The 27,510-nt window shown below is 40.1% G+C and overlaps 1 protein-coding gene across 6 annotated transcripts in view; it reads right to left on the bottom strand.

Moving 5' to 3' along the window:
• LOC130167105 (teneurin-3) overlaps nt 1-27,510 on the bottom strand; it is a 327,180-nt gene that overhangs the window by 33,921 nt on the left and 265,749 nt on the right. For 4 of the 6 annotated variants that reach the window (XM_056373088.1, XM_056373090.1, XM_056373092.1 and 1 more), the window contains 7 exons: nt 24,103-24,246; nt 12,379-12,450; nt 10,990-11,167; nt 9,869-9,889; nt 3,129-3,253; nt 2,875-2,982; nt 1,366-1,520 (listed from right to left, as the gene is read on the bottom strand). In XM_056373088.1, coding sequence (XP_056229063.1) covers nt 1,366-1,520; nt 2,875-2,982; nt 3,129-3,253; nt 9,869-9,889; nt 10,990-11,167; nt 12,379-12,450; nt 24,103-24,246 — 803 coding nt within the window. The remainder of the gene's footprint in view (nt 1-1,365; nt 1,521-2,874; nt 2,983-3,128; nt 3,254-9,868; nt 9,890-10,989; nt 11,168-12,378; nt 12,451-24,102; nt 24,247-27,510) is intronic. The other 2 variants (XM_056373089.1, XM_056373091.1) reach the window with 1 other exon arrangement.

The following is a 27,510-nucleotide window of genomic DNA, read 5'->3' as shown; positions in this document are numbered from 1 at the left end:
GAGAGAGAGTTTCATTTCACATGCTACTCTGACTCTGTATAATTCAATTTAATTATTATGTATTTAGTAATCTGGTACTATTGATTCTAATAGTGTGTTTCCTGGACGAATCCTGCCAACTTTGTTTGTCTGAGTAAACTCTGAGTTGAATGAATCAGTGCCCACAGCCTAATGGAACTGTTAAATAATAAATTCTCTCAGAGTTCAGCAGGACAGCATTGACTGTGGGTCAAGTGAGGACGGAGGTCTCCCGCCTCAGTACAGAGGCAGCAGGGGGATCAATCATTTCAGAAAAAGTTGCGGATAGCCGGTTCAACTTGACCAGCTAACATTTTCGAGTACTTTCTTCCTCAGGGGGCAGAAGTTTTAAAGTACGAAAAGTTCAAATCTTAGCCCGTTCATTAAATGTATTGTTTCCATTAAATGTGTTTGATAAATTCCATAAATATTTACAAGGGAATGTGTATTCTAATAATATGGGCTCTTTTGTTAAGTTTAAAAATACATACAATATTTACTGGTCTACTAAATATTGACGTTTTATGATATTATGAATCATTGAAGCAAAAAGCTATCTACAAGGAGTAATACAATGACAGGCTGCAACAATATCAGCATGTGAAGCATATAGTGCATAAACAAACATTTTGTATGGATGGTATAGTTATAAAATTGAATACTGTATATGTGCTGAAAGAGCTGTGAAACCTGTGAATGTGTGGGCTGCCAGTTCCTCTGTTTCCACAAGTCAACTCAAGAGGTCAGTTAGATAAATGCTACAAGTCAAACTGAGCTAAACTCTGCAGAGACAGAAACACGGTCAGAGTTCAGAGAGTTCACAAGTCCATCTTGTGTATGTAAGATTGTACATTCTCACTCTGAAAACAAAGTATGAGCAAAACAACGGAGCACCTGTGACAGTGGAATTAGTAGTAGTTGTATAAAATAGTCACATGTGTATCAGTAAAATTGAGGTCATAGAGAAAAGATGCCCTCGGAGTTGTATACACAAACACAAACACAACAGTTACACCCTCTCAGATTCTTCACTGCAGGTGCACAAATGCTGTTTTACGACTCACAAATGAAGAAACTCATACACTCACATCTTTGCTAAATACATTCACACAGCCGCATCAAATAATGTGAAGTCATGGACAGAATTTTTACATCTGCAAATCAGAGTGTGAATTCATGCAATGAGAGTTGAATCACATACAAGTGCAGCTAATTAGCAAAAGTGATTTGTGTTTACTGGAAACATTTAGCTCCAATGCAAGTGTGACATTATTGTAGGATATGAAAAATTTACCAATCAGAATGGACAGGTAGAGAAGCATATTCATGTAAGTCTCTGCACGGTACCTGTCTTATATGCATGCTGGTATCGCAGGTCAAAGGTCGTGCAGAGGTCAGGTCGTTGCTGCCCAGCACTGTGGAGATGATTCCATTACGATCCACCTTCCTGATCATAGTTCCGTCCACAAAGTAGATCATGCCATTTTTATCAACTGCGATCCCTGTGGGAAATAGAAGCAAAGAACAGACTCACAATTTAAATATATTGTCAGCCAGTTGATATTAATACATCAAATCCAGGATGTAAAGGAGAAATGAAAGTGTGGTTATTCTCCTGTGGGGACGTCAGGATGGAGCTGCAGTACAGACAGTACTGAACAATCATAAATAAGAACATGTAGAGCCTGAGTGTATTAAGAAAAGTCAGCCAAGATAATTATAAGAATGAAAAATGTCAGAAGTATTCAGAAGAGGAGAACAGCAGCTGTGCAGATCAGAATCAACCCAAAATACGTACATATATAGAACAAAACTGTTTGAACATATGGTAACTCGTGGTGTATTGTTATGTTTATTGTTATTATATTCAAATACAGTATGTTCACTTTCACATGTTGCATCTCTTCATGTAACAGGAGACAGACGAGTTAAACACCGCGGAGATGCTAAATGCTTTGTTTGCGCTTCATTGCGTCTTGCTGAGCTTGATGAAAGAAGCTAAGTTACTAATGTTACTACTAAGCCAGCAGTGTTTTATTTTTACAGAGCTACTTTGCATGCTTGTGTACAGTCAATTTTGGAAGCTTCAGAACCAATTCTGTAAACAATACAGTGGCTGACTTGATTTTATTTTCCCCTCAAGCAGTAAAAACATGTGTAATTAAGCCATGCCCAAGCCATGTTTTCTGCAAAAACGCGAAATGTGCAAAACCTACTTCTTTGAACTCCTCGTAGGCACTGAGTCAAATCTGCACGAAACTTTGCAAATAGAATCTCTGGATGCTCATGATCAAACTCATCAAAAAACTTTCATTCCTCCAAAGAATGTCTAAGTTACAACAGAACAACTTCCTGTAGCTAGCAGTCAAAACTTCGGAATATGCAAAACAAATTTTTATTTATCTCTTTACAATTCTTCGTACAAATGCTACTGAAATTAGCACCAATGTTCTTTAGAGGGGAGATATCAAGTGTTTCAAATGCTGTTTATATTGGTCAAACACTGAGTCTGCAGTGATACTCAATATGTTGCTGTAAACATTTTCTACTTCTAACTTTTAAGCAAATTTCACCAAACTGTTTCCCAGTGCATCTGAGCAAAAGAGTTATATGTGTGACTATTTTCAGAAATGTATCCCCAACAGTTAAATGTATACAATTTTTTTTTTACAACAATTTGTAAAAGTGCAGCTCTCAGCGTGAGACTTGCATTGCATGGTCTGACTTGCGTCGCTTCGACAGGCGGCCAGGTGTGGATGGCTTGGCGGGCTTGAACCCAGTCGATATGTCCTTTCAGATCTAGTTACTTCTTGTGTGTGTGTGTGTGTGTGTGTGTGTGTGTGTGTGTGCATGCACCTTTAGGTCCCAGCAGTTGAGCCTCAGTAGCTTTTCTTCCATCTCCACACCGTGCTTCATCAAATGGAGGACACTGTTCACCTGTACCAGCCACGACTTCTCCATTACCTGAACACACACACACATCATGCATTAGTTCAACAGTCCTGATCCTGAGTCTTTTCACCTGCTGTGGTCTAAGAATTTCATGTGAGTAAACTGCATTAAAATGAACAACTGAATGCTTTGATTTCTAACAACAAGTTCATTCTTACTGATGAGGTCACGGGCACCGCTGAGCATCTTGGGTCGGTAGATTCTTCGCGAGTTAGTGTCTGACGCATAGAGCTGCCCTGTTACTGGGTCTGTGGCTAGATAGTAACGGTGAGCAGGGTTGTTGCTATGGAGCGTAGTGGTGGACAGAGGGGAGGTCGGAAACAAAGATAGAGAGAAAGAAACAAGAAAGAAGAATTAATTCATTTTGTACCTTTAATTACGTCAGCATCACTGGCAGCACTGTTTGAAGACTTTAACATTTAAAGAAATATACACGACACTAAAATCCTCTGTGTCGTTGCCTCCAGTTCACCATGGTGACAGATGCAGATTTTATAAAATGGATTATAAGATGACAGCGCAACATTTTCAGTGACATTATCATGTGGAATGGAAGGGAACCTTCTGTAGCTGATGATGATGATGATGATGACATACTGAATATAAGCAAGGTCAATGAAGTGAGTGCCAAGAAACTGGTGTTAATTTACTGCCAATAGTTGGTGTGTGTGTGTGTGTGAAGGAATGAGAGCCAGTCACAGTGTGTGTGAGTGTGTGAGTTGTTATTCCTGTATACTTTTCAATTCTTTTCTCTAGATTTAAGTGTGGGTGGGATATATGTAAGTGAGAAAGTGTCTTTGTTTAGTGTGTGTGTGTGTGTGTGTGCGCGTGTGTGCGTGAGAATTAACAGCAGGTTTGTCTGTTTGTCAGTCTGAACACAGCTACGTGGGTGCAATGGGCTGTCACTTGACGGTGTCACCCTCTTACTGATGCCTGCCACACTGTCATTTAAAATCCATCACACACACACACACGGATATACATACATATGCACTCGCCTCTGGCCATACGTCTCAGTGTCTGATGATCAGCAGATGATCACAGGCTGTTAATTAAGACGGCTAAAAATAGACAGTCTTTCTATACTTGCGGGGCTCAGACGTGCCCTTTTGTTTTCATTTGACCTCAGTTTAAGCAGTAAAATCCCATTAAGATTTAAACGTTTTCAAGACTCAAACCAGCACCACAGACAAGATCCATGGATTCAGACAGACTACAGCGGAACAGTGAAAACAAATACAGAAACACAGAACTGTAAGAAAGAATCTAATTAAAGTCAGTGAATCATTTGACCTGCTGATTCTGTTAGAATATAAGACGAAGGCAGTCGGTCTGTTTCCATCTGTCTGTAAGATCCATGCTGTTAATTAAACACAATGATATCCTGGCAATTTATCCTCCACTTTATCATTTGCAACATTTAATGAAGCGCAGTTTTTCAGTTTTATGGCCCCATGTGCTGACAAAACAACTTGTGAGGATGTTTTGGGGGACACTGCTTATAAAAGACATGACTCAGTATGTGTGTGTGTGTGTGTGTGTGTGTGCGTGCGTGCGTGCGTGTGTTCAGTTGAATGTAGAAACACAGCCTGAGGATGGACTTGACGTGTGGATGGCACTTGATCATCTAAACATGCCAGCACACATTAAAAGATGTGACTGAACACAAAATAGAAAGAAGCAAGGGCATCAGGAGAAAAACAAGGAAGGAAGGAAGACAAACAAGACCAGGTCAAAACCCAGTACATGCCTGGACCGCATATGGTCAATGTGCAAAACTGAGCATGCAGTTGAACACTGTTGTGGAACCACCGTAAACACCTGAGCTCATCGCGTCCTCTCCTCTCCTCCTCTCTGTGCTCAAATATACAGTATTTTAACACAGCTGACTTCACAATAAAGCTGTTCTTTTAGCTTGAAACGTGGCCCATTAAGACCATACGTTTACCAGAACTTAAAGACATTTCCAAGCTGCAGCTACAATCCTGATTTTATAACCATGACGTCGTCTGACAAAATCACCAAACACATCAGTTAAAGACAAAGACTGAGCTGTGATTTCGGTTCTGTTTACTTTGAAAATGATCACTCACAGAGAAAAGTTAGAAGAAACACCATATATTTCTTATTCTGTCTCTCACAGAGCACAGCCTCTGTCTGGGTGACAAACTGTTGCTCAGCCACTCTGCCCCTCGCTGAACAGAGGAGACACAGAGGAGGCATTACTGACGAATGCTCTAAGTCACCTCCTAATAGAAACTGTTTGAGCCAATTCGTTCTAAAAGAGCAACAGGCAATGGGGAAACGGGAAATTCAGTCAGTCAAAAACAGTCAGTCAGTCAGTCAGTCAGTTAGTTATAGGGTTGGCCCTGCTGTTGTAACCAGAAAGGGAAGAAAAATGAGAAATAAGAAAGGAGTGATGGATGAAATAACTGAATGAGGAAAGTATGCAGAGCACATGACAAGAGAAAGACAGAAGTTGGGGATAAATAAGGAGCGAACAAAGAACTAGAGCGTATTCCTCCGCCAAGGTCCAACAATCCTGCACGTCTTTTGTCTGTAAGCTAGCTTCATTTATTTATTCCTTGTCTTTAATCATTAGAGCTGTATGCTCTTATTACCTGTTGTGTGAAATAATGATGTCAGCACTATACATATATACAGATCTACAGCTGTATGAACTGTGTCATTGCTATATTGCAGCCGCTGTTATTATTGTGTAATTTTATTACTTGCATGTTGAGTGAAATACTGATGTAGATGTAGAGCTCAACACCATAAACATGTCTGCCTTTTTTTTTTTTTTACATTAAGGTCCAATTTCCAGAGAAATTGCTGAAAATGTCAAAAAATGGCAGATCTCGCAACATTAACCAAAGTGATAAAAAATGCCTCGATCTGCAGCAGAATTTAATGCCCATGACCCATCCCTACACCGAGTTTGGTGCAAATCGGCTCAGTACTTTTCAACAAACACGGGTTACCTCCTTGGCGGAGGTAATAAGGGAATACAGGAGGCAAATACGAAGGGATAATATGGCTGTAAAAGGAGATTCAAAAAATTAAGGACAGAAGAAGAAAGAACTAAAGCAAAAAAGGAGGGAATGAAACAATGGCTACAAACGTAAGAAAACATAGTGTGAATAAGTAAACATAAATGAATGGCTGTAGGTAGACAAAAACTGTGACATGACAAGTCTTCCCAAGAGGGAGTTGTGTTTTAATTAAAAAGTGAAATTTAATTGAAAACTACATTTTTGATGAGTGAAAAAATGAATCCAATCATTGTGATTTGCCGGTGGCAAAGAGGCTCCAGGTATGGTGCTGCTCTGTATGTGTGTGAGGAGTAGAAAACTAACGGGCTAGGTTTCACTTTCAGAAGGAAGGATACAGAAAAGGAGCCGGCGAGACAGGATACAAAATCCTAATGTGTCAGCCTAAATCACAGAGTGGCCATGGATATGGAGAAGGAGCTGGAACATCGCATTTGATGGTGAATCCTCATTGTAAAATGCAGAGGACCCCAGACAACATAACTAAACTCAGGATTCACCCACAAAAAAAGCTGAATGAGCAGCACTTGTCCAACCCCTATCAACATCACTGTGGTGCCCTTGAGCAAGGCCCTTAACCCCAACTGGAGTTGCTCAGTGGTCGGCAGGCGGTGGGGTTAAGGGACTGTCGTTGCACTGGGCAGCTTCCAGGCGTGCATGTGTGTAACTGTGTCGATGTGATCAGGTGTTTTTCTTTAAAGAAAAATTAGTGAAACTGCCTGAAATGATAAATGGCACCAAAAAAAAAAAGTTAGTTATTAGTATCAGATCATGATAAAGATATTGTTGGTGCACGAGCAGTAAGTCCCATTAAGTGAAGACATTGTTTGTCTGGTACTTTTTAGAAAAAACACACAAGCATTTTCTAATAAATGTAGAAAGGGCAACATCGTGTCTGTGCCTTCCAAAACTATTAGAAATCATTGCAGAAAAATCAATTTCATGTTTTGGATGCAATGATGGTGCCCCTGCAAAATAGTTTCCGAGGGGAATTTGTTTTAGGGGAACTTGCACATGGAGCTGAGCACTGTCAGGAAAATTTGACTGATTCCGCGCAAAGAAAACATACATGAAGCACATGAACCTAATGCAGGCTGCTCGGATGTTGTTTCCGTAGCAAAGGAGATTTTGAAAATAGTTAACAGGCAGGGGAAGCCGCCTGGAGGTAACTGGCTGTAACAGCAGCCACTTAACAAAGAGGAATCCACACTGCTAAACCCAACCAACGGGCTAAACCATGACGAGAGCGAGACAGAGGAGTTTGGGTTTGTTGCACAGCTTTAGGTACATTTTGCTATGACAATGTGGTTTATTGAAAGTCAAGTGTAAGGCATCATTTTTTAAATGAAGCATGACATAAACTTGATAAAGCTGAGCCAATAAAGAGGGCAGTGTTGATGGACCGCTGAATAAAGACACCATCATATCCAGAAAAACTTCCCTCTCTCCGTGAGAAGCGTTTGTGAGAATGTAGCGATAGCTGCGAGACTTGGCGCCAGGAAAAGAGATAAAAGAGGAACTTTGTTGCTTGAGGCCCACACATGGCAGAACTAAAGGAGAAGACATTGTAGGTGTTCTACTGAGCAGTTTGGCAGCACAGGGGTCGAGATCAAGAAAATGTTTGGCTTCATCACAGACAGTGCCCTGGTAATGGTAGGGAAGCAGATGGGAGGTTGTGACAACACAGTCCGCTCTAATTGAAAATCAGATCGGTCGTCCTGTCAAGAAGTTACACTGCATTATTCACTCACTCACTCACTGAAGAACTTAGAGCTGACCACTTGTGATCAGATCGATGGAGATGAATGTCTCTGAAAGCCGGGACATACAGTCTGCACAAAGCACGACTGGTTGGTGAAAGGAGAGAGGTGTGTATGTGTGAATGAGTAAGAGAGAAAAGGGATCCAGAGCAAATAATAGCCCGACAACTCAACTCCACATTATCTTTCCAAACAAGGTCAAATTTCCAATGAGAGTGTAACTAACTCTCAGTGTATAAATTGCGCCACTGGCAGACCTGTCATCTTCATCTTTGTAAACTGACACTCTTCATCGTCATCTTTGTTAATCATAGGAAAGGCTGCCAAGCCCTGCTCTGCAAACACTATTCAGTCCCTTCACTTAAGGAAAAGTACAATTACAGAGAGAAATAATGAAGTATAAAGTGAATAAAGTAACCACGCCAAACAGCCCCCCCCCCCACACACACACACACACACACAACACTCCCTGCTAGGTCTCCTTGCTAGGGGCTTCTGCTGCTACAATGATGACTGTGCCATTCATCTGAGCTGACAACAGAAGAAATCGGCTAGATTTCCTGTGAACACTTGTCAAGATGAGAGAGGGAGAGAGAGAGAGAGAGGAGGGCGGCAGAAAGGGAGCATGCAAAAAAAAAAAAAAAGAAAGTGTGAGTGAGAGGTAGCAAACATCAGGGCTACTTTTCCCCCAGTTCTTTGTTGTCTCTGCCTTTCATCTGACTCTGTTGAGAGTCATATTGCAACATTAGTGATAAGTAAGTGAACGGACAATTCCATGTTTCCAGATTTCATCAGTTATTTTGGTGAGTCTCTGTGGAGGACCAGGGATGTCAAACGACTGATTGATGGAACGATTAATCCATCAATTAATACTTCAGATTTAAAAATGGATTTACAGAAACAGCATGAAACTCTCATTAAATAAACCATTTAGAAATACATTTATTAATTCATGAATAAATAACAGAAACTATTTGAAAAAGCATTTTAAAAATGGAAATACACACTTCCATTTCCTTTTTCCAGCTACTTTTCCTTTTCCTTTTGGCTAATCGATAAGCTTAGTCATTTAACTTCTCTTGACACTCTGGGCCTTCAGTGCTCCAACCAATCAGAGAGCTTGTTACGTCCCATGGCCAATTAGGATTGTTTATCCTGGTTTTACTAGCGACTGAGGTAAAGCTTTAGTTTTTATTGATGGATTAATTGTTCATTTATAATTTTTCTTTTTTATAATTCGTGTTTTTAAAGCCTATTAAAATATGAAATTAAGGAAATGCTTTATTACTTTTCCTGTGAAACTCCTGGTCCTCCATAAGTAGCTTACTAGGCGAGGAGAAAATCTACATCAGTTTTTAAACATAAGTAAAAACCTTCTGTTTAAAGATATGGAAAGAGGAGATCTGGTTGAATGTATTTCAGTTTCAATCTGCATGTTATAACTTATGGGCAGTAATGTAGCAGAGGCCCAGCAGTCTTCTTTGTTCGTCAGGACAGGACAGGACCACCATGGTAATCAATTATTACATAGTTTCTCCACAGTGTGCGGCTTCAATTTCATGAAGAACATTTGTTTGTTTTGTATTGTCCTTAATTTACTTCTTATGTTGTAATGAATCCATGCTTGTTTCTCTCTTTTTTGAATATGTGTTGTGTGTGTGTGTGTCTGTGTTGTGTTATGGCAAAATAAATCAAAACTAATCAAGACCCAAGTTGTAATTAATCTGAATTATACTTGAAGCTAATTTAGTGTGAGGGCAGTCTGTTTCATCATCTGTTTGTCAGATCTATTTAACACTTTCCTCTTCATGATTCAATCTGCAGCTTTGAATCATTGCTGAACTTCCACAAGAAATCATTAGATTGCAACGAGTTTGATCTCACTCTCTCCTTGATGTAGTGAGACCTTGGGCTTAGGATGTCAGTACACAGGTCTGAGAGCTGCCAGGGATCAACAACAGTGCTTGTTTTTAGTGAAAAGAAGGATAGAGGGGTGGAAGATATGTGCAGACCATAGTCTGGTGCATAAGCAGCATAAACTGAAAATAACAAGGTTAAGGGTTGAAAAAGATTAGGCACTCTTACCTATGTCTGAAATCTTTGTTTCTTTAATACAGAACAAGCAAGGAAAGAAAAGAGAGAAGAAACATGAGTTAGTAGACAGATTGGTGCTTGGTATTACAATGAAGAACCACCAGAAATGAGAAACCCACTGGAAAACAAAAAAGTACTAGTTAGAAGTCGGAGAGAAAAATCAGGATTTGAATCATGATTCATCGAGGTCAACAGAGAGAGGACTTCAGAGGGCAGAGAGTTTCTGAGAAATGAGCACTCCAGAGTGTGCCAGAAGCATGTTTCTAAATTCAGAGCATTAAACCAGACGTTTCTCTCTAAACTCAGAGTGTTCTTCTTATCTTTCAACATTCTGGTTAAAGAGTTAAGTACTCAAATGCATATTACTGTAGTGCTAAAGTGTCCAATCTGGCAATTCATCTGTCCTTCTCTTTCTTTATGCTTTCCAGCACTGCTTAACAGTCCTTCGAGACCAATGATGTGGCACTGAACAGTTGAGTACAGGAGGGAAAGATGCCCAGTGAGATGAGTTGGAATGCTGGGTTTTAATTAAAAGCCAACGACTCTTTAGTCAGTCAGTTTATTTTGACAAATATTGTTTCTTTAATAAACCTGAATGAAATGGTTGACCTAAAAAATGAAACACAAATCAGTTTCCAGTTGTTAGACTTTAATCTTTCATTTTGTTGTGAAATCTTGGATAGTTATAGTTATTTAAATGAAACCTTTTAAGTCACTCTGAAACTGTATCACTCTCTGAGACTGTAACAGACATCTGTGACAATGGGTAGACAGATTTTTTTGTAACTTATATGACAAAATGGTTGGAAACGACTGATTTAATCTTTAACAGTGTATTGTATTTCATGACCGTACCATATGTCTATTTAATGAAAGGTTTTCACATCCTTTTAATGTTAGAATCGTTATGTGAAAAAGAACTAGTAACTAAAGTTGCCAAATGAATGTCGTAAAAAGTACAATATTTATCTTGGAAATGCAGTAGAAGTACGAAATAACATGAAGTGGAAATACTCAAGAAAAATACCTAAAAAATTGTACTGAAGTCCTGAATGTACTTAGTTCCCTTCCACAGGAACAGCGGCGGCCGTGCTCCCTCCCTCCCCCCTTACCTCAGCTCCATGACACTGGTGACATTCCCAGAGGGGAAAATCCTCCTGATGTAGTTGAAGTCTCCAACAAAGATACTGCCATCTGCTCCACAAGCCAGAGCCAGAGGTGCCAGCAACTTGTTGCCCTCTGCCTGCCCATTACAGCTGGGGCAGGAGATGCTGCGTCGACGCCCATTTCCTAGAAGAGCGTGTTGAAATCCATTTTTACTGACCACAACAGCGGGTTATGTTCTTTCCACAAAACAGACTGGACGGTTGGAATTTTATCTGACCAGGTTGTTGAACACTGTGGTGGTGGGGGGGGGGGGGGGGGGGGGGGGGGGGGGGGGGGGGGGGGGCATTCACTGTATTTGACAAATTCAAGTCAAATAAAGACTTTAAAACAGACTCACTGTCCCAGTTGCAAAGAGCCAGGGTTTAATTCCCTGTAGGGGCACTTCTAAATGGCATAAACCTCCCAAAAATTGAAACTCAGCACTGCCAGGTAAAAAGAGCTGGATAGTGACACCGCAGTGTCAGTATCCAGGGATTAGCGGTGCCAAGAACTGCACTTTCCAGACTGGAAGAGAGAGGGGCGATGCTGCAGTTCCTCTGATGGCCACAAGAAAACTAACTATTTAATTCTCTCAAAAAGTAAATAATTAAATCTGTTAAAATATAAAGAGCATAATTCCTCCACAGAAAATTGTGGAATATCAATACAACCACTCCTCCAACCTTCTGATATGACCCAAAGGAGTGTGTCCTGACATAGCTCCCCTATCGTGGCAGGCCTACTGGACCTCGGTTGTCATGGTCACAATTATGAACATGTAGACTGCACTGACAGCGGTGTCCCTGCCTTTGTTGCCATGGCTACTATAATAGCGGTCATGGCTTGGTTAGGTTTAGGAAAACACCACTCTCCTGTGTCATATTCATCCATCCAGCACAACCCTCCTCCAAAACCGATCTATGGTTCATAATAACCTGCTGCACAGATAGATGCTGCAGTCTTTGTGAGTATATGGAGAAACAATATAGAGGAACTTCATGTCAAATGCAAATGTCATGTTTTTATTAGTAAACCAGAAACAATAAAAACAGAATAAATACTGAAACCAAACAAATACAAACCTGAAGGTCAGACATGTATTTTCATTAAAATGTTGTTAATGTAATCTATTCCTATTTAGACGTTAAAACATACTTTCACTAACAGTAGTTCACAAATGCGTCCCATCACTTATCACTTATAAAGTTATACAGGAAGTGTTTTTCTTCTGGCTCGCATGAGATTCATATGTCTCACACATTTTGATCCGAGCAAGTCAAACAAATTACAAACCATCCTGCAATGACACGATCAGCACTGATTACAAATGTCTTAAAGGCTCAGTCTGTACTTACCCATGATGCTGCTGATGACAGGGGGCTGCTGGGAGATGAAAATGTTCTCACCATTGCCCTTGTACAATATACCTGGTGGAAAGAAGATGTGCGGATGAGAGAGAGACATAAGGAGTACAGAGAGACAAAACAGCAGGACTAATTCTACTGTGCATTAACCACAACTGTCACTCCAGTACGCACCAAGATATTGTTCCTTTAATAAAGATCAACTCTGAAGATGATGAGATATTACCTTAACTTGTTGATTAGACTATGTTGCACATTTGAAAGTGAGGGAGCTGTGATGAGGGTGGTGGGTTTGTGCACGTATCTGCCTTAAATGAAAAAAGTAGAGTGTGCACACACTGTACTCCACCATGTGTGACAAAGAAAAAAGCAATAATTCCACTGCTGTGTCATTTGCATTTTACAAATGAAGCTATTTATGCTTACGCATTTAAGTGTTGTGACTTTATGGCTATTTAAACCATTAACCACGACTGTGTGATGTTTACATGAGAAGTCGTTAAGCATTAGAAAAGTTGCTGCAGAGAAAAGTTTTAATATCTGACAACTAGACCTCCAACCATCAACCTTCTGATAGCACCCATAGGAGTGTCTCCTGTAATAGTACCCCTATGGTAGCAGGCGACTGGACTTCGGTTGTCATGGTTACAATAATAAACAGGCAGACTGTACTGACAGTGGTGTACCCACCTTCGTCACCATGGTTACAATAATAACGGTCATGGCTCGGTAAGGTTCAGGAAAAGATGGTGATTTGGGTTAAAATAAGTCCTTCTGCCGTGGCTCCTGTCATCATTACTACGACCACTAGATATCGCCTAGCAACAAAACGTTATTGTGGGTCATAATAACCTGCTGCACAGATGACCTCTGGGCTGGTTTTTTCACAGGAGTTAATATCTGTTGTTTTGTATGGCTCTGAAGTTATTAATACAAGCTTATCTTTTTTTCCCCTAGTATATGTAATACTACTACTACTACTATATCGTGCTACACTTAATGATAATGAACTAATAATGCATAATGATGCAGATAGGCATGTGTAATTGGGATTGGAGCATGGGGCTCAGTGTGTGTCTGTGTGTGAGAAAGAGAGAGAGAGAGAGAGAGAGAGAGAGAGAGAGAGAGAGTGTGTGTGTGTGTGTTTGTGTTGTAAGCTTGGAGGAATTTCTTTGATCTGTTTAGAAAGATAATGTTAGCGATCATGGCACAGACCCCATGTCTCTGCTGATGCCTGCATACAATGTGTGAGTTACTGTAGGTTACAAAAGCACCAGAAATGAAATTGAAATGAAAGAGAGAGGAGGCAGAAGCAGAAATATGATGATGAGAGGAGAGACAATATAAGAGGGTGGAGGAAGAGGAATCCTCTGACTTGTGATGAGGTTAATGTGTTAATGTAATGTGAGAGGAATGTACTTGTTCTTCAAAGTGAGACATCAAAGAGGAACCTCCTGTGGTGAGCTGAATTATTAAAACTCTGCCACCATCCAGAAACCAGCCCGCTGTACTATCTATCTATCTATCTATCTATCTATCTATCTATCTATCTATCTATCTATCTATCTATCTATCTATCTATCTATCAGTGCATCCCTGCCGCTGACCCACTGTTTGTTGTAATAGACTTTAACTGCAGAGTTGTGAACAGAGCCAGGGGACAAGACCGATCATCGATCCTTTGCACTCTGAGCTTTTACCCTCAGGGAGGCGCTGTCGACAAGTAAGAGCCACCAGAAATGTATCAGGACGCTGAATACATAGTTTTCTTCGAATGCCATACAAATCTTGCCCTTGTCTCATATGTGATACCTAGCATATCTGTATTTTTTTTTGACCCTGTGTTCTTGTCACTTGTACTCACCATTGTTTTGTACTGTCAGCTCCCCTGTATTGTACTGTTTTTAATTAAGCCAAAGATAATTACTCACGAATGAGGAACCACATATTTCTCATGCTTCGTGCAGCACATTGTGCTTCCACCTGGAACAAAATGTGCTGTATAAAGCTTTGCTTGCTTTGCTTACTGCAGACTTGAAGAATGTGACCTGAACCACTCAAGCTTTTGCTCCACTGAAGAGACTAAAAATGGCAGCAGATGAAAACTTCAGATTGGTGTGGACTCATAATGAGTCGCTAATGTTTTTCTAATGAATACATCAAACAGAAATGCTCTAGTTCCATCATGTTTTCCATTGTTTGAGTTGTGACTAGAGTTCTTTAAATTATATCATCTCATCTTATCATCTCGATGGAAACAGGTGGCCACTCTGACGCTCTCAGCTCTGGTGTCTGGACTGCAGCCCCGTGGAGACACGCTCCACACTGCTGACCTTTGACCAACTTTGACTTCCTCTGACTGTGTGGAAATCTGATGTTTTCTCATCCCTGATGTTGAACAAAGACGTTGAACATGAATGTTTAGGTAAAACATGAGAATCATGAACAGTAGAGGGGCGTGAGGCTGCTGCTCTGCTGACTGCTACATGTGCAGGGGAGTGAATGAGATATTTCAGTAATGATTTTCAGTGAATGAAAAACATAGACAAGAACCAATACTCAAGACCCAAACAACTTCCCTCAGCTGAACAGCAACAAAACTGAAGTATTTGTATTTGGTCCCTCTAAATCCAGAAGGCTCCTTGAAGTAAGATAGACCACCTCATCCCATATGTAAAGTCTCATGCCAAAAAACCTAGGTGTTATCCTTGACTCTGAGCGTTGCCTTGGCAAACACATCTCCTCTGTGCAAAACACATCTCCTCTGTGCAAATAATCAGTAAAAGAACCATTTCCAAACTGAAACCGATTCTGTCCCTCAGAGATATGGAGACGGTCATCCACGCCTTCATCACAACTCCACCGGAGTATTCCAATTCTCTGTATTTAGGCCTTCCTCAGTCTTCACTATCTCACTCACAGTTAGTACATCAGTCTCAGCCTCTCTTCACTGGCTTCCTCTTCACTTCAGAACTCAGTTTAAGACCTTGCTGATTACCTTTAAGGCTTTTTAATGGTGAGGCCCCACCTCACATCACAGATCTTATTGACACTCAGCTCCTGGAACCTGCACGTCCCACGATCACGTCTAAAACCAAAAAGTGACAGTTGCAGTTGCTGCTCCAAAATTATAGAACCTTTTGCCACTTGATATCAGATGATCAAGCTGTGTTTAAATGTGCTCTTGAAACAAAGTCGACTTAACTTGACCCAACAAGCCACAAGCACTAGACAGACTTCATGGATAGAGATTGGAGACACAGTGTGATGTAGCCAGGAGGAGGCTATGACATCGGGCCTTTAGCCCCGCCTTCAAGTGTGGCACTTTGGAACAGCTACACACACTTTGGCCTTTAAACATGGTTGGACAACCATAATCATATTTTAGAACCAATCAGCACTATAGCACATTTGTGAAACATCTTTAAAACAAGATTTTTTTCAAAATATTCTGCTATGGTTTACGCATCAATACGTCTTAATGGTAAAAGACCTATTTTGTATTACATGCTGCGCATTTCTGAGGATTTTCTGACAGGACTAATTCTCTTCCCTTTCTGGAACTTTCAGCCATCAATTGTTATCAGTGTTTAAATCCCATATCAGTTAGTTCCCATCCTGTCTGTCTATCTCGATATCCCTCTCCTTCTCCTCCCCTGTATCTTCCGCTCCTTCATTCTCTCTTTCATCTCTCCTTCCATTAGTAGGTGTTGATTGATCAACAGAGGCCGAGCCAGCAAGGTTCCACCCATGCTGTGCTGCAGTCTACACAGGCAACTGACTGGTAAAAGTGTGTGTGTGTGTGTGTGTGCGTGTGTGTGTGTGTGTGTGTGTGAGTGTGGTGGTAGTGGGGGGTGATATGAGAGAGAAAGAGAGATGGAGAGAGAGAGAAAAAGGGAGAGCAGGGCAGAAGAGAAAGAGTGAGGAAAATCAAAAGCTCCTGCTGTGTTAAAAGAGAGGGCAGTAAGACTTTCTCACACGGCTCTGTGTGTGTTTATATAAATGAGTACATTTGACTTTGATCTCAAAACTCTCAATCTCAAAATCCTACATGCTTACATTATTACCACATCACCTACGGACCCCGACACACCAATGTCCTCTCAAAGACTTGGCAGCAAAGAGGTCAGACTAGTAAAACATTTTGTTTTGCATCACCTTTGGTAAAGGTTTCACTCGAATAGTTTAACTATCACACTTGGACAAATAATAGAGAATGTGTGTTTTCAGCAGAGAAAGCTAGGGACAACATGCAGCAAATCACTGACTGGTCAGACTCACTGAGCGTCTCTGCTGCTGATTTAAAATGCCAGTTCGCAGGATTCAGAAATGGAATATGAAATTCATAATTAAGTTTTTATTAAGTGTATAACCACCTGAAACTAAGAACCGTGTTTTCATTAGAATGAGTCCTTCATATCTACATAGGGAGCAGGTCATGTTTCTACAGGAGCCCGGAATGGACAAACCAAACACTGGCTCCAGAGAGGGCCTTTTGTATTTCAGTTGGCAATGGCAGATTTAGATATGGGAGACATGGGCATCTCGTCAGGGGGCGTCGCGGGTGCTCATAAAAAAAGAAAAAGAAAAAAAGAAATTACATTTGCCCGATTGGTCTCTATCGCTCATGTCAGTAACATCATGTCACCGTGTGGGTCGGGGCAGCCGCTCTTTCTAGTTTCTGTGAGAAGGTCTCAGAGGTGCTGAGAGACGGGGAGGGGGGCGGGGGAAGTTTGACTACAGGTCAGGGAATCTATCAAAAAGCGCTCTTCTATCTCTACAGGACTAATGCACTAAAGTCAGTCACACCATGAAAAGCTGCCAAATAAAACCACAATTCATTCATAATACTGTGAATACACACCTGTAGTCTCACACACATCAGTTTTCTGGGTTGCGTGAAATCATTAAGAACTAACTGATGACTTTGCATCAAGGAAAGTAAGACAGGTCAGGCTTTAGATGACAGTTGTGCAATGTAAAATGTGTGTGTCTTGTTTGAAGTGTGCATTAGTTTAATGATTAATTCTCTTTGGTGTGTTGATCTATTTGTGGGATGAAGAGTTTGTGCAATTAGTATTCTACAATTCTCTATTTTATTTGTATGTAGGTATATACACTATTTCCTTTCTATACTTGGTTTGAAGGTGGTGTTCACCCAGGGCACCATACAAGCTACAACCACCAGTCAGTTGGCTGCAATCTGCAACCTCACTGCTAGATGCTATTAAATCCTCCACACTGGTCCTTTAGCAAGGTGAAATGACTGACAGGTGATGGGAGCAGACTGCAGCCAACTGTGGCCCAAAAACTTCAGGTGTCATCAGCCAAACACTAACAGTAACCAAGCAACAGATAAATGTTGACTTGGTGTGTCAGGGCTCTAACACACACACACACACACAAACCAAAACCCACACAACACACACACACACACACTCAAGCACAGTATGTGCTCATGCTAACAACTACTCTACGACTATTATGTATCCACTCATACACATTGTGCCACACATGCACACACAGAATAAACAAGTGTTAAAGGCACTAAAATCATATACTCCACACACATACTGTATAATGCATCAAGCTATTTGAATAATGAGGTCACTAATAGTCAGACCATAGTCCCCAGACCCAAACCCAGACGCCATCCTTTCCAGACCTAGACCTATGACCTTGGGAAATATTGAGAATAATTAAATTTTGACAGAGTGCTTCTATTTTAACCGGCGCAGCTTTTCTAGCCTTTACAGCTCTGGTTTAGTGGACCGCGAAACTCCCAGATCATCTGCATGCATTGTAAATCATTTCATCTCGGGGATATGAGAGGAAAAGAAAGAGAACAGTTGTTAAAGTGGTTCAGTTGTGATGAGACTGTTTTATTATAAAAAATGGCTGAATCTGTGTGAAATAAATAAGAAAAGAAATAAAGAAGAAGAAAAAGGGGAAACTCAAGCTACAGTTTTTATTTCACTTCATATGCCCTGTACATGCACTGGTAACCTGCGGGTTTTCAGGACTGATTTTTTGAAACTTTACTGTTTGTTTTTAAAACACTGAGCAGCCTTGTCCCATTTTACATTGCCAACCTTCTCACCCTTGCACACCTGCTCATTGTCTTAGATGTGCAGACCAGCTGTTGCTCTCTGTCCCCTGGGCAAGGCTCGAGACACAGGGTGATGAGGGCTCCTCAAGCATGGAACTAACCTTCCTATGGGAATTAGACAAGCTACCAGAGTGTCCTCTTTTAAAAACTAATTTTTTATAAATAACTTCTAATAAGAGTTTTTACTTTTTGTTTTATGCTTTTATTTTTATTCAAACTTCAGATTTTCCATTGTCTCTTATCTTTGTTTCTATTTCTTGACTACATCAAACTATTCTAATAAGCAAGTGTACATAAACAGTGTATTTGATCTGTTTTTACGCTGTGAAGCAGTTTGTAAACCTCTTTTTGAAAAGTGCTACATCAATAGAGATTATTATCAACATATCATGGTGATGTGTTTTGTATTAAGATGTCATTAGCATCAAGTCATCAACTTGCATTAAGACATTAGAGGAAACATTTTCTGTCTGTTACAGTCGTACACAAGAACAAATAAAACACCGACATCTCCAACTGTGATGTTCTGAACTGATTAAGGCTGGAGAAGAAGAAAGGCTCTGACACAGCTGAGAAGGACTTTTAATTATACATGGCATAGTCTCTGCATACCTGTCAGTTATTTAAGCAGAAACTTTATTAGAGAGAGCAGACTGACATCGTCCTTCACTGCTTCTTTAGTGATGAAGGATTGTACTAAATACAGTCAATAATATATACATATATATATATACACACATATATATCTATATATATATAGATATATATGTGTATATATATATATATATATTGTTTTGTTTTGTTTGTAGGTTTTCTTGTCAAAAAATTCAACTACAAACACTTAAATTTGGGATTTGTGTCATTTTGATTTGATCTGGGAAAAAAGAAACTTTCACAGGTTCTGTGGAGCAAAGCACTGGAGCAGCTTGAGTCTTGCTGACCGGCTTACACACTCCCACACTCCCAGTCTCTGTGCACACACACACTAATATGTGAATACATCGACAAACATGAGCTTCAAAGACTCACAAGTACACTTGAATGGAAATCACACACACCCTGACTGTAGAACATCCTCACAGTGTATGCAGAGGGAAGCAGATCAACTTGTCAACCCTCTGCCCCTGAAACACCTCCACGCACACGCACACGCGCACACACACACACACACACACACACACACACACACACACACACACACGCACGCTCTCTTTTATCCAGTCTTATCTGAGTTGTTCAGCAGTTCAACTCACTACTCAGTGCTCACAGATCACACAACACATCACCTGTGTGTGTGTGTGTGTGTGTGCGTGTGTGTGTAAGGTGTGGGCAGTCCTCTGCACACAAATCCAGTGTGTGTCTCTTTTGCTCCCTCTTCATGCCTCTCTCTGTTTCTCCTCCCTGTTTATCTCATTTTGCCTCTGCCTCTCGTTCCCATAACAAATGTGAAAATGATCCATGTTGTGTCGTCACGCTTCACATCTCATGGATTTCTGATCATTTCTGCCAAATCCAAACTGATTCTTACCACTGAACATGGTCACACACAAAAAGTTGCGATTATTGAGATTTTAAAAATCAATATTGCCAAACAGAGGAGTCAAATACTCAGCTTAATGATGGAAGTGATATTTTAGACTTTTGTGACATTATGATGATGATGTTATTTTATTGTTATTTCATATTACAGCACCTTAAAATATTTACTTTATCATTAAGATCATTTAACTTCCTGTTCATGAAACTGGGCTTCAAACAAGAAAGTGAAGTACGATAATAATAAATAAGTAAATTAAACAATTAATTAATACATAAATAAATAAATAAATAAATAAATATCTTTCCTTCAAACCACAAACTAATTTAACATAAACTTCTATTCTTTATAAGACAGAGAGAATTAGTGCTAGTAGTTGCACAGAAAGGTATTTTTGATCATTAAGTTCGTTTAGGACTCTATCCATCCATCCATCCATCCATCCATCCATCCATCCATCCATCAGCTGTAACTCTTGTGCCTACGTGCTGCCAGTCTATCACAGGGCTGACACAACGTCACACCTATGGGAAGATTAGTCACTGATCCTAACCTGCATTAGTTTTAGTTTAGTTTATTTATTTGATAGGTACATTGCATTTAAGATGAACTATAAATTAAGAAGAACTAATGTGTTGCACAAAGAGTTTATAGCTGTTGCTAATTCTCCACTCCTGTCCTTAGTTGGGCTTTTACATGTGTAATGTAATTAAAACAGGCAATGGCCAAAACAACACAAAACAGAAAACACAACTGATAATATCCCACAATTAGCTAAAATATAGAGATGTTCAGTCTAACATCTTTAGACTGTGGGAGGAAATGGAGTGCCTGGAGGAAACCTACTGAGGCACGGGGAAAGCCCCCGGCCAGCCAACATGTGCAAACCCAGAACCTTGCAGGGTTCTAATCTAATTTAATCTAATGTAATCTAATGTAATCTAATCTAATTTAGTTTAATTTAGTTTAATTTAATTTAATTTAATTCAATTTAATTTAATTTAATTAAATCTAATCTAGTCTATTAAAATCTAATCTAATCTAATCTAATCTACTATAATCTAACCTAATCTATTATAATCTAATCTAATCTATTATAATCTAATATAATCTAATCTAAAATAATATAATATAACCCAGGAAGGAGCGGTGGTACAATAGAAAGTGAATACAGCTTTGTTTCACAGGGCTTCATTTGTTCATTTTTACAGCAGCTCCCACACTGACACCAGCACCTATTCTCATGTTACTATATAAACATGAGAATGATAGTCCCTCTCTGTGCTCCTGCACCAGCTGATGTACAAACTAAACGCTGGACATGTCTCCCAGCTGCCATCTTTATCCGTAGATAAAAAGATAAAAAGTCAAATTTGAGACATTCAGTGTAGCAGCAGCTCTTCCCTATGAAAACATGAAAACACAGAACAAGAAACAATGACATCACTGGCCTCACTGTCAGACCGTTAGACACAAACATACATGCGCCGTGTATTTTCCAAATCTATTACTTTACCCCATCAATATCACTACTGTAGTGGAGCTATGAGAGAAACTACAAAGAAAACACTGCAAAGGATTGTTTGATGCTCTCTCTCTCTCTTTCTCTCTCTCTTTCAACACAGACAAGATTATTCTAATGTCCATACACTGTATTTCAGTCTCAGAGGAACAAACACACTTTGTATGTTGCGATTCTGTCCCTTCAAGACAGAAAATCACACCCACAGAGAGCTGTATGCATACAGACAGAAAATCACATATCACATGTGCATTTTAAACACACACACATACACACACACACACACACACACACACACACACACACACACACACACACACACACACTGAATCAGGTGACAAGGTGTTGAAAGCCCAAGAGGACTGCAGGGAGAGAGGGATGAATAGCAATGTGATGGATGGGGTGACAGATAGAGGACGGCAAGGAAGGGAGAAAGAGGAATAGGGGGGGGGGGGGGGGGGGTTAGATAAAAGCTGGAAAAATACATTTAAGTATGTATGTATGCTTATATATCCCAGTTCCTGAAAGGTTGGCTATGTGAATGGAAACTGTTCTCTTTTCAGTCTTCAGATGACAAAAGCAGCTGATCAATATACAGTATAATAATTATATTTTACTTGTAATTGAAGTGTCGGGTTTCAGATTTTATAATTACTTTAAATAATTAATTATTGTATAATTCGTTTGTAAAACGGGTTACATAGACTACTAAAAGAAAGTGACTTTCCAGAATTTCCTCCACGGAAGAAGAAACCACAAAACCACGGCCTCCGACAAAGACAGAGATGAGACCAGAGCACAGACGGACAAGTTACATGTCAAATGTTGCCATCGCTTTTTGGCCAGCATCGCAATGCTAGCAAACCATTATCCCACAGCACTGCTAGCCCTGACGGGGGGGGGGGGGGGTCTGACATGCAGGTGGTCTACTGCGACATTCTGTGGCAGTGACGATCGTTTGCCTTTAATAATGAATTTAGGGAACAGAGACAGAGGTGGAGCGACAGTTCCAATTACATGGCTTCTTTCTTTTCCTTGAGAAATCGAGATAAACAAATTCAGTTTAACATCAGCAGTAAGTGGCGCACTGAGGGCTACATTACAACATATGAGATTTTCCCACTTCCCAGAAATGTAATCTGATGTACCTTCAGGCTGCAATGTAAAATATTCAGTCATCGTATTTCAACTCTCAGGTTTCATTGGATTATCTAAAATCAAAGTGGCAACTCTGGATTTCTACATGGAGCATTTTATTGTGGTTTTTATTGTTTTTATTGTATTATATTACATTTGTTTAAATCTTCATTGATGTGGACAGCAGTACTGCCAAGGTGTTGTTTCTAAACTCAAGACCAGTACAAACGTAATGAGGATTATTCAACCAGTGAAATGTTACTGTAGGTTTTGACTTTTCTGATCACATGTTCAAAGTAAGAGTAAAAAGACTTAGAGACCATCTTATGATGGAATCACACCAGCTGTGGCACACCAGCCTCAGTAGTTATTACTATATTATTACATGAGTTCTCAGTATTAATTGGTTAGACCTCACCCATCTTTGAACTTGGCCTTCATTTTGATCTCAACCACACCCGTGTGAAGATTAGTGACTGTATCTTGCAGGTTGTGACACCATAACTGTGACAAAAATCTGTCCACAGACACATCCTGCCAAAGTCCTCAGAACCTCCTCTGTGGTAGGTCCCGCTGCAGTAGGTGTCACCAGGACCACATTCACGATGACACACACACACACACAGACTCACAAGGTGAAAACAACACCAGCCACACTGGTAATAAAAGATAATATGTTAATGCACTGCAACACAAAAACAAGCAAGCAAAGAGAGGAGTGATGGCATGGGAGGAGGCAAGGAGAGATGAATGAAGGTCTAAAATGATGGTGTTGGTGAGAAACCAAAAATGTGCATGTGTGAGAGAGAGAAAGAGAGAGAGAGAGAGAGAGAGAGAGAGAGATGAAAGACCAAAAACACCACTGGGCAGCTGGAGCAAATCCAAGAGGCCAATAAGGAACTCTCTCTCTCTCACATGAGCGCACACACGCGCCCACACACACACACACACACACACACACACACCACACACACACACACACACACACACACACACACACACACACACACAAATACACACAAATACACACACACACACACTCTTTTCGTCTGTTCTGTCAACCAAAGCCTGCATGACGACAATCAGTCTGACAACTGCTGAGATTAACATACTTTTAAACTGCAATTAGCTTTGTCCTCTTACTCTTGGACACGTAATTAACCAGTTAATGATGTGGGGAGAGAAAGAGAGAGAGAAAGAGAGAGAGAGAGAGAGAGAGAATATGTATATTACTTTCAGTGCAAAGTTAACGTCTAAACCTCGATTGTCAGATATACATACAAGTATTAGGCTTAGTAAACTAAAAACAACAACATGACAGCATCAGTTTCATCATCTTGCACTGTAGACGCTATATGAGAGTATATGAACATGTAGCTGCAGTTGGACAGTGCAGGTTTTGTCACTTACCGTTTTGTACGTCCAGGATGTGATGTTTATCCAGGGTCCACCCTCCCATGTTGGAAGCATCCAACTCATAGCCTTGTAAAATGGCTGTTCTCTTCTCCCACAGGATGAGGTCCAGGCAGGACTCGTATTCAAACCCCACCGACACTGTTAGACACACACAGGACAAAGGCCAGTTATTCAGCTCTCTTCTTTGATTGCACTTACTTCAAACCAAACCAAACAGGATTCAGACCAGAGCAAACAGACAACAGGTTTGAAAACACAGTGAACCACGGCGTTAACCTGATCTGTCTGCTTTTCTAACATCCTCTGACTCCTGCTCCTGGCCAGTTCTCTCACACACACACACACACACACACACACACACACAGATGTTTCGACTTTGCACTCAGAAACCATCTCTATGAGGTACAACGCTAACATCAAGGATGAAACACAAAAATATCATTAATGGTTACTAGATCAATCAGAATAAATTTTAGTTAAAAAGGTGATTATGCTCAAGCAATAACACTACAATACTTCCTCTTTCACCCTCTCCTCATACATACATACATACATACATACATACATACATACGCACTCTCTACCCAAAAACCAGTCTACTCAGGATCACAGAACACAGATATATGATAACCTCTAATATCAACATCAAAACACACACACACACACACACACACATTAGAGACTCATACCATACGCATTGTATTCTTATCATTTTTACGTCTCTATAACTGTTTCATTTTGTTGTCATCTACATGTCTGTCCATCTTATAATTATGTAAAAAACAGAAATAAGAAAGAACCCCAGAGGATAAAATGAAGCATTGAAACATTTGCACAACAACATTTTTGCACACACATTCTGGCTTTTCCTCAATTAAGAGACAACTTTCATCTGCACATGGTATAAATAGCTCCCATCCTCATTGTGTGTGCCCCGTTTTTATTCATTTAATCATTTAGCACAACATTTCAACAAAACTCACTGCAGCTCTGCTTCCTGCCGCTGTGTGTTGTTGTGTCATTTTAATTATTATGGAGTTTCATCAGCAGAAAAATGAATGACAAGGAGCTGATTGAATGGAGGAAGGGCTGGTGTGTTCTGGTCTGCAGGAGTTTTTTACAGGTTTCCACATGCTGATTTAAGAAGACGACTGTTCTTTAAAACCTGCAATAACTCACATTTTTGGCCAGTTTGGGGCAGTGAAAAATAACTGACATCACATCTGGTTCATCAGTTGCTGAATTCTCCACTATGTTCACCAATAACTGTGTCTATGTGGCATTTGCATTTGAGCTCAAACTCAAGCTACTAAAGCTCAGTAAAGCTGAGGGGAGCCGCAGGTTTGGATGTTCATTCTCTGCTTTTGATAGTGTTAAAATGAAAATGTGAATTATAGCTGCTTTAAGGTTTAGATTTGACTTTGACTTTTTGTTTCTTTATTTCTCATATGCCAACATGTGCAGCTGTCAATCATTTTGACCGTGTGACTATTTACCAATGTTGCTGTAATTGCCAACGTTTGTTTGACGTGCTCTGCTTGGCTTTTCATCGCAGAGGAGCGCAGGCAGCAGATATGCTTCCACGCCATCCATGGCAGAGATCATGTATATTATATACTGCTAATCGTCTGTCATGCTAACAAAGCTTATTTGAATTTGAATCATCTATCCTGCTGTGTCTGTTATTAATCACTGTCTGGGCCTGTGACACCATCATTATATCACATTGTCTCATGGTGACGGGATGACTACTCAGAGAGACCTATAGTTTGCACTCATGCAGCCCCATGTCAGCACACTGCCACCTCCATGTTTCCCTCTGCAGTCACTGTGGTGGTCCTGGCCGGGTCCACGTCAAAACATGCTGGACTACATGTGATAATAACAAATCTGTTTTGGTTTGATGTGCTGCTTCTGTTTAATCGTGCAGTTTTGTGAGCAATAGTTTTCTTCTTGGACGCCGTCCATAGAGGCTGACTTCTTACAATGTCCTTTGCGCTGTCTGATCAGCTACTAAAGCACATTTTGTACACTTTGCAGGGAATTTGTAAAATGACACAGTTTTCAATCAATAAACATTTTAATGACATTGCAAATTGCTCTTTTGTTGGGTCTCCTTTCTTGTATAGAGTATGTATTGTACACACTTCAGTATACAAAGTCAATGGAGATGACAGATAGATAGATGCAGTGTGGCAGTTGCCTCCTGATGAGTTCAACCTCTACATTTATGTCTCAGCTTTTATTTCAGCAGTTGCCGGACATGTGCTACAAATATTCTCATGTTAACCCTATCTTATTATAACTTATGAGCACCAATTTCAAAAGTGTTACAAAACATAGCAGTAAATTGTTTTTATGTTCACCCCATTAAGCCGGGCTACCTTAAGTAATAACTCACTGAAAAGTATGTCTGCTGGTCCCTCATAAAGGTGTCAGAGGGGTTAGCATGCCCATTATGTCCCTGTTAAAGCTTTTCTCCAAAACCTATTTGAACTTAGCTGTGGCTGTCTCCAGCTTTATATATGTTCAGGAGAAAATCCCCCGCCTCTTTACAGCTACTGTGCACAGTATGTTGTCAAACTTTAATACCAGGAGTTATTATGTGATGAATTGGTGCATTTTAATTGTTGTTTACCTTTTATCTCCACCTCTGATAAAGAATGATACTTCTATTAGCATCATTTCCAATGATTCCCACAGTGTCTTGTCACTTTCACCTCTGGGTTACAGAGAGGTTAACAGTTATGGTGACTTGTGGTGCAAGCAGCATCGTCTCTATGCTTTACTACGGAATAAAGGACAAAAACATGTATCCACTAGGGGGCAGAACAGAGCGGATTTATCACTGGTTGACACCTGATGTTACGTTTCTTGAGAATACTGCATAATGTACACATAAAGGTGACACCTGAGATTACTATATGGTTAACTCTGAAGCAGCAGTGACAACAAGTGCAGAGTGTGCCATCAACAGACCTGCCAGCCTTGCAAAAATATTTTGAGTCCCGTAATAGTGTTTAGGAACAGTCAGCTGTTTCACCTCAAGTTTCTGAACTTTGACCATGTTTTTCTAAAATGTCAATTACTCACTGTGTTACATTATAATATACAGTTAAAGTCAAAAGTTCATGATTAATATTTTATTGTTTGATTGGTGTGTTTATACAAACCGACAAACTAAAGTGAATTTCATTCAATTATTTAATAAAAATGGATGTAATTACAGAACAGAAACTTATGTTATGATGTAAAAAGCTCAGTCTCTCCCTGTCAGTGTCCCTGTCTCTGTGCGGAGGACAGAGACTCAGGGAAGAGTTGGAGCTGAGATTGATGCTAACCTTTGTTCTGATTGTTTCTCTATAACTTATGAAGCAGACGTTCAGCAGGTTTTTACCAGCA

The sequence above is a fragment of the Seriola aureovittata genome, chromosome 3 (genome assembly GCF_021018895.1).
Source record: "Seriola aureovittata isolate HTS-2021-v1 ecotype China chromosome 3, ASM2101889v1, whole genome shotgun sequence".
Lineage (NCBI taxonomy): Eukaryota > Metazoa > Chordata > Actinopteri > Carangiformes > Carangidae > Seriola > Seriola aureovittata.
This window is presented reverse-complemented; position numbering and strand designations above follow the sequence as displayed.